This window comes from Caenorhabditis briggsae (genome assembly GCF_000004555.2).
Source record: "Caenorhabditis briggsae complete genome, chrIII, whole genome shotgun sequence".
Lineage (NCBI taxonomy): Eukaryota > Metazoa > Nematoda > Chromadorea > Rhabditida > Rhabditidae > Caenorhabditis > Caenorhabditis briggsae.
Window position 1 is genome coordinate 4,279,941 of NC_013490.2, and position 16,929 is coordinate 4,296,869.

Genomic DNA, 16,929 nt, shown 5'->3' on the forward strand with positions numbered 1-16,929 from the left:
TCTTCCTGTTAATTCATGTCGATTTACGGCGGGTCTCGAAACGGAGGCCTCTGGAAAACAATGGCAGCTTTGGACAGTGTTTTTCCAGGAAATTACTCCTGGAAATCAACTTTGAACGCGCCATAACAAAATTCTGATATCTTTGACAGGAGCCGAAAATTAAAGAGATTTTTAAACAGAGATTTTGCTAAAAATCAGTAAGAACTCTAAAAAACTTCTAGAAACTCGAGAAGGGAGTAAATTCCAAATTCAAAAAATTAGAAAAATCAAAGAATTTTTGAAAATTCAAAAAGAAATGGAACAAGGTCTCAATCACATTCTTGATTTTAGAAAATTATGAATTCGAAACAACCCAGACAAATCTATTTCCAAAAATCACTGTGCCGGTAAAAACCTTTTTTTTGCAAGAAAAAAGTGTATTCAAACAAGGGAATGTTGTCTGTGTGTTGTACATTTACCCTCCGAATAAGTGCGTAGTTGCTTCTCGCTCTTTTCCCCCAAGAAATCCACTTAAGAATCATATTTTTACAGAGAAAAATGAGGAAATCCCCTGGATTAACGGGCTGTTCAAATCTGGTAATTTCTAAATCAAACGACAGAAAATTTGAGAAAAAGTGTTCCAATTTGATAAACAGGAAATCGGAGGGTTTGAGAAAAGACGAAAGGGGGTTATCTTTTGAGACAAGTCAATATGATTTCAAACTCTTCAGCCAAGTGGCAAAAGCTAGAGAATGCACAGATCAGAGAGACGCAGGAGAGTACTCGGGTGAAAAAACAGAGATCCCCAATGGATAAGAAATAGAAGAGAGTTCAGAGAAATCAGAGAAGAAGATTGGGTCAGAGCACAAAGTTTGAAACTTATGGAAGTAGTCTCTGACCTGAGTGGGAGGGGAAAAGGAACACTCAAAAAAGACTAAAAAATATGAAAAAGCTTTATTGTTATTTACAAAAATGAAAATGTAAAAATAAATAAAAAAAGGTCAAGTAGTCCTGATCATTCCTCTGGCCTTATCCATGATTTCTCTCTGAATCTTCGGATACTGTGGATTTATATCCAGAACTTTTTGACAAGTTTCAATGCAAAGGAACAGGCGACGAGTTTTTAGTAGAGTGAATGCGAGTTTGTAGCCTGAAATGAAAAAAAAACCTAGGTCACAACCTAAAAATTGGAATCTAGGTCAATCTGAAATCTAAATTGGAATCTAAAATTGAAATCTAGGTCATGACCTAAAAATTAAAATCGAGGTCACGCCTGAAAATTGAAATCTAGATCATGACCTAAAAATTCAAACCTAGGTCATGACCTAAAAATGGAAATCTAGGTCATGACATAAAGGTTTTTTTTTGAGTATTTTTCTTTATTTTTATGTTAACCTACTATATTTTCTGTACAAAATAAAGAAATACAAAACTTCACCACACACCACTATTAAACGAAAACTAACCAAAACTGCAACTTTTCTGATTGGTCGTATTGAATGCCTTCTCATAAATCTTGCTTGCTTCCACATACTTTTGCTCTTTTTCTTTCGCCTGTCCATACAATTCAAATGCTCTCAAACTGTTACAATTGTATTTCAACACTTGATCCAAATACGTTCCAGCCTGTTCCCATTTCGACGCACCCACATAAATCTCTGCCATCAGAAGCCAACACTTTTCCAAATATTCGGCATCATCGAAATTCCATACTCTCCCATGCAAAGATTTCAATAATTGCTTAGCTGGTTGCTGCTTTTTCAGAAGCCAATAACCTTTAGCGATTCCATAAATTGCCGCAACACTGATAATTGATTTATCAGCAGCGTATGCCATTTTGTTGAATTCGTCGATGGTTGCCATGATTGTATTTTTGTCAGTTGTATGCATTCGAACGAAATTCTGGGCCAGTCGATAGCGTTCAGTTGGTCCTACTTTCCCAAGAAGATCGAGATACACTTGTGCAGTGCTTTGCTGATCCGCCGCTTCTTCGGTCGTTCTGGAAGTTTATTTGTGATTCAAAATCTTATCAATTCTTGAATTTCCGGACATTTCAAACAAAAAAGAGCATGATGATTTGTACGAGGCATAATTCTCTTTTAAAGGCGCAAGAGCAAACTACCGTATCTTTTGAGCATATTTCGAAAAGTATTTTCCTATTTTCTCAATTTTCCGACGATTTGCTCTGGTTTTTTCAATGGTTTCATCACATTAAATCATTTGACCTATTCTTCCAAAAATCGATAATTTCCACTCACTTCTGCTCCGCATTTTCCACACTATCCGCATCGAGAATCTTCTCATTTTCCGGATTCAAACAGATATCGATAATTGCGTACAACGCTTTCTCTCTCCATACAACATTTGGAGAGTCTTTAGCCCTCGAATAGCATCGAAGTGCTTGAGATTGATCACCAGTATACCATTCGAATCGTCCACGACACACACTGTATCCAGCTTCGGTTACACATCGAGGATTCGCGTCTCGAGCCGAGCTTAAACTTTTTTTTGCAAGAAGTATTTGAAAAAAACTTACTTCAAAAATTCATCTGCTTTATGATGTTCTCCTTTTCGACAATACAACTCAACGACTCGGAATAGAGCATGCCAGTGAACTGAAAATAGGTGAAAATAAGACAAACAGATACACAGACAGACAAAAGATCTTACGAGGATTTTTATTTAACAAAGTTATATAGCTGGTCATTGCATGATCAGCTTCGCTTTTGATGTAGTAGAAATCAGCGAGGATCTGAAAATAGAGGGAATTAAAATATGATTCAGAACACTGTACACCATCACTTCAGAATGCACAAAATGATTCCAAAAAACTCCGAAATTTTTTCTGTCTCCCCTACTTTAAGTCCTTAAAAAATTACCAAATTAGCTTCATCATTATGAGGATCAACTTGTAGGACAGCCTGACATGGCTGCAGGACCAATGTCCATTTGTTTTCGTCTTTATAAATTCTGCTCAACAATAAATTCGACTTTAGATCTGTCTCATAAAACTGTAAAGCTTGTTTGCAGACTTCGATGGCTGGCGGAAATTCATGACGACGGTAATAGAGTTCTGCTTGGAGATTGCAGATTCTCGCACCCTCTTTTCGAAGACCCGTCGTGTTGGTCTTGTCTTGGATTTTGTTGTGAAGGCTTTTGGCTCTGGAAATTATTTTTTTTAAATTTGATTAGTTTTCGTTCTTTGCACTCTAGTCAATGAGATTTGTTCAAATTTCTTTCAAAATTCCCCAACTCAAACCGTTCACTTTGAGCTTAATTATCTCGATTTCTGTGAAAGATAGCAAAAATGTGTCAACTGTTAAAATGCTGGTGATATTATGATAAATAATTTATCAGTTCACACATTTCCATATCTTTTACAGGAACCGAGATAATTGAGCTCAAAATTGACGGCTTGGGTGGGCTTCTGAGTATTAAAGGACATACGGTGCTCGGCAAACATTTACAACAAAGACATCCGGATACACAGACAAAAAAGGAAAACTAACTTTTCGAAATCTTTCATGGCTTCTGGAATATTCTCAACCATTTCATGACACTCTGCCAAAAGCAACAAAAACTGAATATGCGTCTGGATAGTTTCCGTATCCGATGGCTCCGGTTCCCTGTCCAATGGAGCTCGTAGAATCTTCTCGCACTTTTCATAATTTTTCAATCTTAACAGTAGATTGGCCAACTTCAGCCTCATATTCTTATCCTTATAAATATTCATAGAGGACTCATAAAAATTAACAGCTTTCGAATAAAGATGAGCCATCACATAAGCTTCGCCAATCTTTTCAGCCAATTGCACATCTTTTGATTGCATTTTCAGAGCTTGCTCATAGAAATTAATGGCGTCTTCTGGCTCCTGAACTTTCATGAAAGCATCGCCGAGAAGGGAATAGGATCCAGGAGTTGGTTCGACTTTTAGAAGTTCTCTGAAAAAATGCATTTCAAGTTTCGGAATTTCAGCAGTTCAGATTTTCAGAATTTTAGTATTTGCGAATTTCTGAATTCCAAAATTTCAGAATTTTAGACCTGTAACAAGCAGCGAACATTCGTTTATCCTTCTTCTCTTCTAAATAAATTTCCGCCATTCGAATTCGAGACAAATGGAAATTCGATTGACCCGGTTGAATTTTTCTCAGAATTGCCAATGCTTTTTCAGTATGTCCTTTGGTTAGATACAGTTGAGCTTGAGCAATTACAAGTTGATGTTGCTCCGGTTGCCCCGCCCACTCAGCCATTGCATCTGCCATTGTGTCTTCTGCGTCTTGCTGGAAATGGGTTACTGTAGAACTACAAAACATGTTTTCTTACGATTCTCTTGGTTTGCCGTAACGTGTCAATCAATTCCAATTGCACTGAAATTTTATGTGTGTCCGCAGATTCCTTGGGTACAAATAGATTGTTCGACATCTCTTTTTTCGGAATTTGCAATGCCATTTTCAGTGTTTTGAGCGCTTCATCATTCTCGTTTCTCTTCTTGAAAGTTTTCGATTTTATCAAATGATAAAGTGAGGTCTCTCTCAATTTGAAATTGAAATTCAATCCAGTAACAAGTGCATCATCAGCATCTTGAATCTTTCCACCTCTATCCAGAATCAATTGTGCTCTTAGAATATGTGCATCTGCCAACGAGTCATCTTTCTCCAGCGCCTTATAAATCCATTTTTCAGCTGCATTTGTATTTGAAACCAAATAGCAATTTCTTGCCAATTGCAATGCACAATAAGCCAGACCAGGTGCAACATCATAAATCATTTGGAGCATCTTCGAAGTTAGCTTCATCGTGTCATCTGGAGCCTTCATTGGGACCAACGGATAGAAATCGAAGCACTGTTCGATGGCAAAATATAAGAGATCCGAACTGAATAACAAAAGATAATCGATGCCAAATGGGAAGGATTGCAGTTGGTTTCGAAGCATTTCAATTAGATTTTCAATGTGTTGACGGAAGTTTTCAAACGATTTATCCTTGCTGTGTTTGGCAAGTACTGAGGCGATTAGGTAGTAGAACTGCAAAACCATTGTAAATGAAGGGGAAACTCAAAATACGAGGAAAAAATTTACCGGGAAAAGTGGGCTGAGTCAGGGGCGGAGCCGAACTTGCAAAGTGCGCACGATTTTTTTCAATACCGTAGGCGAATGAGCAAAAAAGCTGCGCGGCAATACCGGGCACGTCTTGCAATTGAGGATAATCCCCCTGACTCCGCCCACTTTTCCACAGCAATATGAACCCTGTGCTTACCGGTGACTCTAACAGCTTCGGATGGGCTGCTGGCATAATATCGAATTGAGCCCTGGCATCAGACACTCGACTGACCATCAACATAGAGGTGACCGACGACAAAATGGCATAAGGATCCTCACAATCCAATGCAATCAGCTCTTGGGAAAGTACAGAAACCTCTCTAGCATCTCCTAATCCAAATGCAATTCGGAGTGAAAGAGCTACATAGTCGGGTTTCCGAGATAGCTTCAAAGCTCGGATCAGGAAGTCTCTGAAAACTTTTTGAGTTTTTTAGTAGTATCTTCAATTATTTAGTACCTCGCATGTCTCAAAATCTTCTCATTTTTCCCACTAATCGATACAATCAATTTTGTGATTTTTGCATAAAGAGCGTGGTTGATTGATTCATTGTCATCCAAACTTTTCAAAAGAAGCTGAAGAGTTCGATTCAATTGAGATACTTCTCCAGCGAAGCAGATGCCATGAGTGGTTCGCAGAATCTCAATGTATGGATTGCTTCCTTCTTGTTGATCGGCATTCACAATACAATCCATCACTCCATGCCAGTCTCTTAACATTATTAGGGCTTTTGCTTTTTCAATGTGTCCTGGCAGAAAATGAATTGTGGAAATGGCTAATTCATTTGCAGCAACTCTCATTTCAGATGCAGAGTGGTGGCCTTCAAGGATCTTACAACGACCGATGTTTCTGAAAACTTTTAAGAATTTTACTTTAAATATATCAAAAATTGGCTTCCGTTTACTGTATCTTAAACTAATTTCGAAATTTCCTAGTTTCCAAGTCTCCAAAATCCCATATTTCTATTTCCAATTTTTTGACATTTCTGGGTTTCGAAAGTTCATATTTCTAAATTTTTGCCTTTTCAAAGCTTTATACATTTCTCTATTTTAAAATTTCTGAATTTCCACGTTTCGTGATAACAGAAGGGTGAAATCACAACTTTCTGAATTTCGAAGGTTCTGAATTTTCGAATTTTTGAAATTCAAGGTTTCAGGATTTTTGAATTTCCGCATTTTTCTCAATCTTGCAAATTTCCGGTCGTCTGAATTTCTAGATTACTGATTCTCTCAAATTCTGAAATCTGGAATATTCGAATTCCCGAATTTCTAAATTCTGAATTTTCGATATCTGAAATTTTTGAATTTTTGAATTTTCAAATTTCTGAATTTAGAATTATCAAATTTCCGCAGACTTCAGTCCTTCAAATACCGAATTGGAGCTCTGTTCGATGAAAAATACTACAACATTTTCAGAATAATCTGACACATATATATAGTCATATCTTGTTGTCATAAACCATCACTCACCATATCACTCACCCGAATTTTAGAATTTTCAAAGTTTCTTAATTTTTAGATTTCTGATTTTCCCCATTTCTTGATAACAGGAGGCCTGAAACCACTAATCTCTGAATTCCTAGGGTTTTAAACTTGCTCAATTCTAAGTTTTCGAGTTGTCGAACTTCAAGATCCTTACGAACATCTGAATAACTAAATTTCTCAAATTCTGAAACTCGGAGTATTGGAATTCCCGAACTTCTAAACTCTGGATTTTTTAATACCAAAAATTTCTTAATTTCCTTAATTTCCAATTTTTTAGAATTTTTAAAATTTATAACTATCAAAATTCTTCGAAAAATTTCGTTTGATGTTTTTTAAAACAATTTTTGAGTTAACGGACAAATTTAATACCTGATTGCTCAGCATTATAAACCATCACTCACCCATCCGGATATTCCTGGCCTCCAGCTTTCTCAAATAATTCCTGAGTTGATTTCTGTTTTTTGCCCAAACCCAAATCAATCCAACCCATCAAACAGTAATATTTCGCATGCTTTTCCGTTGATCGCTTCCCAGCAATATCCAGATTTTGCTTTGCCTTTTGGAACTCTCCGGCAAAGTAGAGGACCTAGAGATTTCTCTGTGAAATCGGAAGAGATCTGAAGACTCACCTCTGCCGCCGATGCATACGAAGTGTAAGGCGTTTTTTCGTTTCTTGCGGTTTTTGAAATTTCAGCCTCAATTTCAACGATAGATTTACTGTCTGAAAATGGCTCACAAAATATTTTTGACATTTAGAGTCAAGTGCTCTTTTTTGAATGTTCCCTATTTACCTGGGTTGAAAGCGCTTGCATGAGCCCATTTTAGTGCATAAAGTGCTCCCAAAGAAAAATTTTGGTCATTAGAAAATGCTTCCAAATGACGAATTGCCTCTGGAATTTTCCCTAGAAGAACCAGGCAAACTCCTTTCAAAATCGCCAGTGGAACGTCCTGAACTGTAGCCAGCCTTCCGTCACAAACCAATATTGCTGTTCCATAGAAGCCTTCTCTGGAAAAATATGTCAATACATACAAAAAATACAATTGAGCTAACCTTGTATAATAATGCACATTGGATACTGCCCTCCAGTGCTCCACATCTTTATGTCCCCACTTTTTGCGGTCTTCGATTCGTTCGTTCTCAATGTCGGGATCCATTTTTTAGTTTTAAATCGAGAAAACAATAGAGGGTCCGAAGAAGTGGGATATTAGAATCACCATGGCAACCAGAAGGCGCAAATGGAGAAGGCGCGTGTTTTGAATTCAAAGCAAAAGGAGAAGGAGAACGTTAATAAGAGAGAAGAAGGGGAAGAAGGAGAAGACAAGCGGAGAGGAAGGGATAGACCGAAATTCAGGAGAGTAGCAATGTAGAAACATTAGTATTACAAGACTTGTGTTTATTGCTTATTGCTTATTATGGCCTTGTGTCGTAAAAGAGAGATAGGGACATAAAAGGCAACACATGTAATATTATATTTTCAAATCGAAGTTCGAGAACTTTCGGCAAGATGCTCTACTGATAGAAGTATTTAGAATGATCCCTATTTTTGGGTTTTCAGTTCTAATCCCCTCCATTGTCGTCTGAAAGATGACTAGATATTTCTATCCGGAATCCCTGAATATAGGGCTGAAAATTGTAAATTTGGGCTGAAGGATGAAAGTGCCGGTTGAAGGGAAAACGTCAAAAATAGTGAAAGGATATGAATAACAAAACTTTTCATAATTTGATTGAACCCCAGATTTCTGGCCTTCTGGCTTCGATGATTCCGAGCTTCAAGGCTTCATAGATTTCAGATTTACAGACTTTTGGGATTCAAAGTTCTTTTTATCTGCTGTTCAGAACTCCAGAAACTTCTATTCGAACAAACAAAGCATTCATTCATTCATTCAGAAAAATAATCATGTCAAGTTCTTATTCTACTCTTCTGGCTTCTTCGTGTCGCTCTTATCCGGTTTTTTCCGCTGAAAAATGCTCAGCATTGAGAATCCGGCTGACGATGGAGCGTCGACAGAAGATGACGATGACGCTTGTTTGTTCTTCTTTTTCTGCAAAATTCGACGTTTCAAAAATATTAAAAAATTGTGTTTTACTCACTTTTGCATTCGCCTGAGCCCTTGTGGCCATCGACATGGATTGAGTTTTGGTTGTGCCGGTTGGTTGATCCGTACGGAAGTTTCCAAAGCTTGTTATCCGAGTACGAACTGGTTTTTTGTTTTTCCGGCTGTAAATTCAAATTTTTCAAAAGTATTTCTTTCAAAACTTCTTCAAAAACTCACTTCCCATCTTCCGTACTATTCGAAATTGATTTCCTTTGTTCTAACGTCGTTTCCTGTCTTTCTAAAACACGAGTGGGCGGATTCTGGAGCACATTGTTGTTCAGAAAAGCAGTTGGAGTGACTACTGGCTGAGACGGGTACGGTAGAATATTCCCAATTGGCGCTTGCTTCGATCCTTGAACATCTTCTTTCGGCGTTTTATTTCCTGGCAGTTCAAAGTAGCTGTTGGATGCCGGAGCCTGCTCGAATCCGTCGAGATTTGGAAGCTCCCTGACCACATCAGACATTGTGACACGTTCTTGTTCGGTACCAGCACAAATCCGTTCCTAAAAAGAGAGAAAAATGTCTGGAATTGAAAAAAAAAATTACAGTGATATACTTGACAACTGCAGTTGTCACTTTTGCATCGAACGGCATCCGATATCCCTCCTGAACACGTGGCAATACCTCAGCCACCTTCATCCCGGGATACGGTTCTGTGCCATCATGATACACTTCCCAACACATTATTCCATACGCGAAGACGTCAGTTTTAGGTGTGTAGAATCCAGTACGTGGAACTTCTGGAGCCAACCATCTGATTGGAACTCTAAAAATTCCGAACAATTTGAGAAAATAATTTTTTGAAAAAACAACTTTTTATGAGGATTCAACCGATAACTGGATCCCTCTCTCGACATTCCAAAGTCTGATATCTTGACTTGTCCACCACCATAAAGGCAATTTCTAGAAGCAATATCTCGATGGATGATATGAAGATAATGAAGGTATTCAAGACCAAGAGCCGCTTGCAGAACCATGTCATTCTTTTTTGAAATCGAGAGACTGCTAGCATGCTTTTTGAGATATGAATCAAGCGCTCCGTTATCAGCCAATTCCATAATCACCATCAACGGTTCTTGTCCAGCGGCAACTCCGTAAAAAGTGACGACGTTCGGATGTTTGAATTTTCTCATCAATCTCGCTTCATGCATGATTTCCTTGATTTGTTCCTTTGTTAGAGCCTCCAGTTTTGCCAGTTTTATTGCCGCTTTTTTGACAGTATTCCCGATACGAATCTCTCCTAACTGAACTTCTCCAAACGCGCCTTCTCCGAGTTTTCGAATCAATGTCACATCAGAATGCTGCTTTTCCCATGGTTCACGACCGATTGGACGGATCAACACAGATTCTGCACACTGGAAGAATCGGCACGTAATTCGGAGGGTACAACAATTCGGGGGTACAAAGAGGTACAAAATCTGTTCTCTAAGTATCCAGATGTTCAGAAACCTACCCCAATAGCCACTGGTTCTTTGGTCCGATGGTGGTAGTTCAGAAGATCCGGAATCGATGCAAACCATTTGGCGTCCACAGCAAACTTGTTCTCATATTCTTGAATGACATAATGACGTATCTGAAAAAATAAAACGAATGCTAGCCTCATTCTTCGAAGGATCATCTACCCACCTCATCAGCCACGCCCACATAAATCGAAAGAACGAATTTTCTAGGTTCCCCGACTTTCGGATCAGTGAATCTAACGAGAAAATCGCCACGCTGTGTCAGCAGCACTTTCATATCCTCGCGTGGTAACAATCCATGATACCAGGGTTCTTTAGCCAGTGTCTGCTCATGAGTACGTTTCTGACTCATTGCTCTGAATGGGAACGTTATGGGATACCGTGGAATAAAGAAGTAGTACTTACAATTCACCTGAAGCCTATTGCCAATATTCAGTGTTACTTTAGTCAGGAACCAAAATTTTGAAAACAAATTTTTTGGGATCTCTTTTTTTGGGGATCCGTTGGGAATCGTGTGGAAATCTCTTGCGGCGTTTTTTGGGAGCCACTAGCTGTTAGGTAGGTGAGAGGCTCACGCAAATTTAAGGAACTTTCTCAGCTTGAAGTCATAACGACTTGAAAGATTGTCAGCCCATACATTTACAAAACCACGATATTGAAACCCAAGAAAAACTAACAAAATATACAGTTGTTAAAAGTATTTATTAAACATCAAAAAACCAGAGAAACTTCGAAATGACATGGTTATGAGCAGATGGAGAGATCGGTGATTTGAGAAACAACTGGAAAAAGAAGAGGGGCACCGAAACAAACCGGTGGGAGTAAAGAAGAAGAAGAAGGAATTAGATCTCTTCTGACGGTGAAGGAAGGCTTGGTGGAGTCAGAGCGACAGAGGGGAATGGGAGAGCGGATGGATTGGTGGGCACACAGAATGGAAGAGTTGGAAGGGTTGGGAGAGGAAGTCCTAAACCAGCGAGGATATATGGATTGAAATATGAAGGTGTTGGAGGAGTTGGCTCAAGGATAGATGCTACACTGAGAGGGCTTGTAGATGGGGTTGGTGGAGTCATGACAGATGGGTAAATTGGAGCATTTTGTGAAAGATTAGACAAAATTAAAGCTTGAAGAGATAGTTGGAAAATATCCATGGGGGTGGTTGGAGGTGTTGAGGTAGATTCCGGCACTTGATTCTCTTTTTGCTCGATGCTCTGACGACGGTTGTTCTTGGAGTATTCGTTGATATTGATCTTGTATTGATTAACATTTCTGTTCTGTAAAACAAAGGATAAAATGGTTTTCATGGTCCATAATTAGTTAGGTCCTTACCCTGTAGGTCGTCACTGTGATGAAAACAGTGTGTGGGATTCTGAACTCCTGCTCCGATCCGCTTTCAATTTCAGTCACGGTGAGAACTGGAAGATATCTGTGTTGTGTGTGAAGATGAACCTGAAAAGAGAAGAAATACCATTTGAAAACCTGAAAAAAGAAAAAAAAACTTACAATAGAACCAGATTTATCTTCCAACGTCTTGCGATTGGTAATACGAATGTCTTCAAAGTTGACTGGCTCTGCCATCCATTTGGCCCCATCCTTAACCCCCGACTTATGTGAAACCTTTCTTGGAGCCTCCTTCTTCTCAGTGGAAATCGTCTCGGACCATTTTCCATTGCACTGTCTTAGTCTCATATTATCAACATGCTCAAAGTGAACTGTGAGTTTGTACATGGATAATGGATTCAGATTCATGAGCTGGTATTCCAAAATTGGGAAGACACGACGACCGCCGACAGTCACAACCATCTCATGCTGCATTTGATGAAGATTCAGCCAATGGGGATTGACTCTAGAGGACAAGCACGCAGAGACCATATTTGGTGTAGAACTGAAAAACATATATATTAGGAGATTACGGAAAAGATTCTGGAAGATAGGAGAAACGGTAAATCGATATCCATCTTAGGAATTGGAGCACTCGAAGATTCTCCAACCCTTCGAAGGGTGGTTCAGAAGAAAGGAGAGGGAAATGAAAACAAAGACAGAGATAATGAATGAATGAGGGACAGTCACCAAAGAACGCACACCTGTGGTCCCGCCTTGTGAGCGGGGCAGGAGGTGTCTGATCTACCGTCTAGGCGTGGTCACGGAGGGAGGGTGGCATGATTCCCAGGAGCAACGTGGCGAAAGGGGGCGGCTTGGTGACTTCGATAGGTAGAGGATAGGGTCAAGAGAGAATTACTGTTATTGGGATTATAAAGATGAGAATTGAAATGATGAAAGTTGGGTTAAGCAATGGCTCATTTGGAAATTGAAGTTACTGCGTTGCAGTAATGTAAAAATTTCTCTGATATGCCCAACCCTTGAATTTTGAGCTCAATTGTCTCAATTCCTATGAAAGATATCGAAACTTTATCAAATATGTCAACAATTATCCACCGTAATATCACCAATATTTTATCAGTTGACAAAATGTTGATATCTTTCACAGATATCGAGATAATTAAGCTCAAAATTTACCGTTTAGGTGCGCATATTAGAGGATACGGTGTTTGAAGATTCAGAAAGATGAGGGGATATGCGTATATGCACCAATCAGTTCGTTCTTTCGAAAATACGCTCAGATACCCAGAAACCATTAGGACGGCAAGGCCGCCGTGTCTCCCCGACGTACCATAATCAAAAGGCCAGCCGTGACGCAAAAATCACCTCAGGTACATCTGTCGATTGTTAGAACCAAATAACAAATGTTAGAATCAAATATCTCCGAAATTTCCAGCCCCAAGGCCCTCATTGCTACTATATAAAAGTCATACGACGTAATTGGCCCCAATAACACTTCATTGACACATTCATTGATCCTCTTGTGTTCACATTTGTCGTTCATTCCTGTCTCACCTCACTGACGCCTCTTCACCTTGCCAGTAATTTAGAGTTCACTGTGTGTTAGTTAGCACCTGCCGGTTTCGATGTACCAAGTTGCTTGTTTTGCCGAGTTTAAATGAGTTGAACACCTTCATTAGAACGTGCAGAATGCAGTGGTAATTTATAATTCTTGAATTCCCCCATCACTGTGGTGAGATCTTCCTAGGGATTTGTATTCTTACTATTAGTTTGAACGACAGAAAAGACAGCTGGCGGCTTTCCTTTTGGAAAGAACCCTCGTAAGAAAGTTGCGGGATACAGAGAGAAATGCCTTAAACATGCCGACTGTGTATAAGATGACAGAAAAATGACATGTGACCTAACGTAAAATCCGCAAAATAGGGGAAGATCGAATTGCAAGGAAAGAAACCGAGTTCATAAAAAATTGATCCTGACATGTAAAATTTGGAAACTCCGCCATTGGTTATCGGCGGTACCTACCTATCTACCGGAGGTTGGTCAGGTTCTGATAGCGGATAAGACCGCTAATTAAGCCGACCAAACTCCTGCAATCTTATGACAAGGTTCCGATCTAGTTGGATTTTCGACTTTCTACCAAAATCTCATGGCCCGCTATACAGCCGTTTTTGGGCAACTTCCAATAAAAACCTGGTCAATATACAAAAGCCGAACAGTCCTCAACTTCTGACCAAAAATTATAAGCTGTCAGCCAAGCTATATTTTTAAAACTAAACTTCACAAATTGGTGATAATCATGTCAACACTTGAAATAATAGAGAACAAAACGTTTTAGGTCCTCTTTTACTGGTTTCCGAGGAGCCCGTTACATTAAAGTGTGAACTGTCTTCTACGGATTCAGATAATTTAGGTAACACAAAAACACCCAAGACTGTACACATGCATAACTCAACAGACGGCCTTACTTAAAAGGATATCCCTAGAGCAATGTCGCGGGGCACCGAAAAAGATTCTAAGTCGACAATGGTTAAAGAAGATTGAAAGTAGCAGGATTAGACTATGGATAATTACATAATTAGCCAAACAAAATGGGGGAAGATACAATTGTATCAAAAAGCATTTTATTTTTCTATTTTTCAATCAGTCCACTAGTTCAGATTCCAGGCCAATCATATTCGGTATGATACTCGACCAAGTTTGCCTTGTAGACACCTCCGACAGACTTCAAGTACAAATAGATTGTGTATGGATTCCGCGGGAGAATTCCCATGTCATGGTTCAAAGGTTCAGAAATGTGTAAGTCGATTTTGACATCTTCTCCATTCACAAACTCAAAGCTCTTCATCCAAACTTTGAAGAACCTTAGGTCACGGAAACCACTGTACATAGTAGCAACAAAGTCTGAAACCTAATTAAATCAGACATGTTTCAACGAGAAATCTTAACCTCTATCATAGGTTCCATGCAGAGAGTTGGAAGTCGTCAGTCATATGGGTGAGCACGGCGTCTCTGTCCTTGAAGTTGATGGATTTGATCAAGGAAAGAAGAAAATCAACAGCGACTTGTTCTTTCTTTTCAAGTTTGTAATATTCTTGAAAGTCAAATTCATTCGATATGGAACGGATAATGTATTTTCCTTCTTCTCCTTTCTTTGGATGAAAATGGACTCTTCGATGTTTTACGATGAAATTGAAGTCCGCATGTGAAAATGATTGGAGGGACGTTCCCCCATGCAGATGTAACTGTTCCATTGAAAGTAATCAGTTTGGAGATTCTCAGAACATAATCTATGATTTTTTTTTGAAAGAAAAAATCATAATCTTTTCCTTATTTCCTATTTTACCTTTCTTCAAACCTCTCACTTTACCAGAGAAGACGAATGTATCGCTGAGACAATCCGCAATAGCAGTTCTATTTCTAGTCATCACAGCATCGCTCAGCTCATCGAGAACACGTTGGGCTACGACTTCTGATCCATCATTAACATGACATTCCAGTTGTATGTATTTGTACGAGGAACAGACGTTGGTGAGAGAAGTCAAGAGGAGAACGGTTCGCATGTTTCAGTGGTCCAAGGAGTTGAAAACTGAACTGTGTAGTTTTGTTTAGTGAGCAACTTTTATAGTGGTTTATCTTCATAGATTATATTTTATCGATAACTTTTTTGCCGGAAAAAAAACCTAGAAAAAAACTGAAGTGACAATATAGGCATGTCGGCGTGCCCATTTTCTTTACCGATTTTTTTAAATTTATTTATTTCAAATGGAAATTCTAGAAATTTCACATTTCAAGAAGCTCCAAAAATAATCATACAATTCTTTCTCCTCATCATCTCATCCTATCTATTGCGTCGGGATCATAACCTTTTAACTTCTCTTTTATCTCTTCCCCTCCGAAAGTCTCCTGTCGGGTCGGCGAGAAAAAGGAAGGTGTCGAGACAACGTGTCTACAGGTGTACTCTTTTGAGATGCACCGCCTGTGGTCCGACAATGAAGAGAAGAAGAAGAAGACGTCATCAATCTGTCAGCAAACGGGGGTTATAATACATGCTAATTGCACAAGACAGATGGCAAAAGAGAGGGAAAAATAGTTTGGAGTTTTTGGATTCTGGAAAAAATTAGCTTGTTTTGATTTCTCAGAGCAGTATACCGTAATACCTTCAATACAACGGTCTCTAACGTTTAACTTTGAGCCAGTTTTTCTTGGTTCCTGTCAAGGATATATAAAAGTTGTCAACTGATAAATTGCTTATCATAATATCACAAATGTTTTATCAGTTGACCCTTTTTTTTGGAATTGAGATAATTGAGCTCAAACTTGACATTGTGGGGGCCCTCCTTTTACAGTTTTCACGGTAAATCAAGATTTGGCATCAGCTTATAGGCATCTAGACCTCCAGACGGCCAACCATCTAGGTTTGTTGGCATAACAGCTATTTTCAAGCCTTTGTTGTTTCAGGATTGTCATGTTTTTTGAAAACTTTATTTTCTATTATGTTATAGAAGATATTGTATCAAGTTGAATAATTTGCTCTTCTTGACAGACTTGCGTTTCCTTCCCATTTGTTATTCTTCTCCTCGAAAACTTCCCCGTCATATTTCTCGCCAATCCAACGAAACTTTTTTGAGCCCATTTAATCTGAATTTTTTAAAAAGTTCATCAATCACAAGTTCCTAACTTTGTACCTGACTTGTCGCTTTCTTAGAAACCGTGGTATCCAGAATAACGTTTGTGAGTGGGTCAATAATTAAGGCAATACTCCAAATGGAGGATTCAATTAGGGCAAATGAAGCCTCACTGACCACTCTACTGGCATGATTGAACCAATAGCATCCACTTGTTGATCTTTCTGAAATCATATCTTTTTTGAAATTTTGATTTTCTTCGGCTTACGATGTTTTTTGTATTCCATGAATACAAAAGGGATAATCTCTGCAACTGAAATTAAAATCTCGGCGAATAGTGTCCAGGATAGTAGACGTAGTGCTGAATTCAGGGATGTATTGGATACGGTATCCAATTTTTTGAATTGTTTCCGATGACGTTTCAATGAGATCAGAACAAAAGACGAGGAGATAATAGTGATGAGAAGAGATCCGCTTACAAGGATCACTTAAAAAGTTATATTAGAAATATTGGCTCTTTATGACAAGGGGGGCCCATGAGAAAAGGGGGGGCCCAAGTCAAAAGGAGGGGGGGGGGCATAGGTAAAAATGTGGACTAAGTTAAGATTTACCAATTTTTTCTAGTTTCGTGACCGTTTCCATTAAAATTTCGAACTTTGAACACTTTTCATAATTTTTTGAAAATTTCGGTTTATGTCATTTTTGCATATTTTTTGTCTATTTTTGTTACTAAGCCTGGACAAAACCTGAAACTAGCTGAATGACTTCAAATTACACAGTTACAATGGAAAAATAGTGTTGTTCATACAATTTTGCTTGGGCCGCGGAAGCGAAATCGCTGGAGTTTTCTA

At 38.7% G+C, this 16,929-nt stretch overlaps 6 protein-coding genes across 6 annotated transcripts in view; all 6 read right to left on the bottom strand.

The window, feature by feature from the left end:
* Positions 1 to 980: 980 nt before the first annotated feature.
* CBG09016 lies at positions 981 to 7,713 on the bottom strand (the record flags this gene model as incomplete). Its single annotated transcript, XM_002641113.1, has 15 exons — positions 981 to 1,129; positions 1,446 to 1,978; positions 2,238 to 2,474; positions 2,516 to 2,594; positions 2,650 to 2,731; positions 2,859 to 3,141; positions 3,489 to 3,920; positions 4,021 to 4,259; positions 4,303 to 5,001; positions 5,234 to 5,486; positions 5,534 to 5,923; positions 6,960 to 7,144; positions 7,188 to 7,279; positions 7,350 to 7,564; positions 7,610 to 7,713. The coding sequence occupies 15 exons, from the start codon at positions 7,711 to 7,713 to the stop codon at positions 981 to 983; spliced, it is 3,972 nt and encodes a 1,323-aa protein (XP_002641159.1).
* Positions 7,714 to 8,472: 759 nt separating this feature from the next.
* Cbr-kin-5 lies at positions 8,473 to 10,467 on the bottom strand (the record flags this gene model as incomplete). Its single annotated transcript, XM_045243645.1, has 7 exons — positions 8,473 to 8,601; positions 8,651 to 8,777; positions 8,833 to 9,158; positions 9,202 to 9,421; positions 9,469 to 10,010; positions 10,109 to 10,228; positions 10,282 to 10,467. 7 exons carry the CDS (start codon positions 10,465 to 10,467, stop codon positions 8,473 to 8,475), a joined length of 1,650 nt encoding a protein of 549 aa, XP_045093920.1.
* A 490-nt stretch (positions 10,468 to 10,957) lies between these two features.
* CBG09014 lies at positions 10,958 to 11,984 on the bottom strand (the record flags this gene model as incomplete). The annotated part of the gene is made up of 3 exons (XM_002641111.1): positions 10,958 to 11,386; positions 11,442 to 11,561; positions 11,616 to 11,984. The coding sequence occupies 3 exons, from the start codon at positions 11,982 to 11,984 to the stop codon at positions 10,958 to 10,960; spliced, it is 918 nt and encodes a 305-aa protein (XP_002641157.1).
* Positions 11,985 to 12,253: 269 nt separating this feature from the next.
* CBG25843 lies at positions 12,254 to 12,965 on the bottom strand (the record flags this gene model as incomplete). The annotated part of the gene is made up of 2 exons (XM_045243646.1): positions 12,254 to 12,314; positions 12,949 to 12,965. The coding sequence occupies 2 exons, from the start codon at positions 12,963 to 12,965 to the stop codon at positions 12,254 to 12,256; spliced, it is 78 nt and encodes a 25-aa protein (XP_045098858.1).
* A 1,141-nt stretch (positions 12,966 to 14,106) lies between these two features.
* Positions 14,107 to 15,013, bottom strand: CBG25844 (the record flags this gene model as incomplete). Its single annotated transcript, XM_045243647.1, has 2 exons — positions 14,107 to 14,354; positions 14,797 to 15,013. 2 exons carry the CDS (start codon positions 15,011 to 15,013, stop codon positions 14,107 to 14,109), a joined length of 465 nt encoding a protein of 154 aa, XP_045098859.1.
* A 931-nt stretch (positions 15,014 to 15,944) lies between these two features.
* CBG25845 overlaps positions 15,945 to 16,929 on the bottom strand; it is a gene marked incomplete at both ends in the record, with an annotated part of 3,184 nt that continues 2,199 nt past the window's right edge. The window contains 3 exons of the mRNA XM_045243648.1: positions 15,945 to 16,091; positions 16,139 to 16,302; positions 16,347 to 16,565. Of these exons, the coding sequence (XP_045098860.1) occupies positions 15,945 to 16,091; positions 16,139 to 16,302; positions 16,347 to 16,565 (530 nt within the window). The remainder of the gene's footprint in view (positions 16,092 to 16,138; positions 16,303 to 16,346; positions 16,566 to 16,929) is intronic.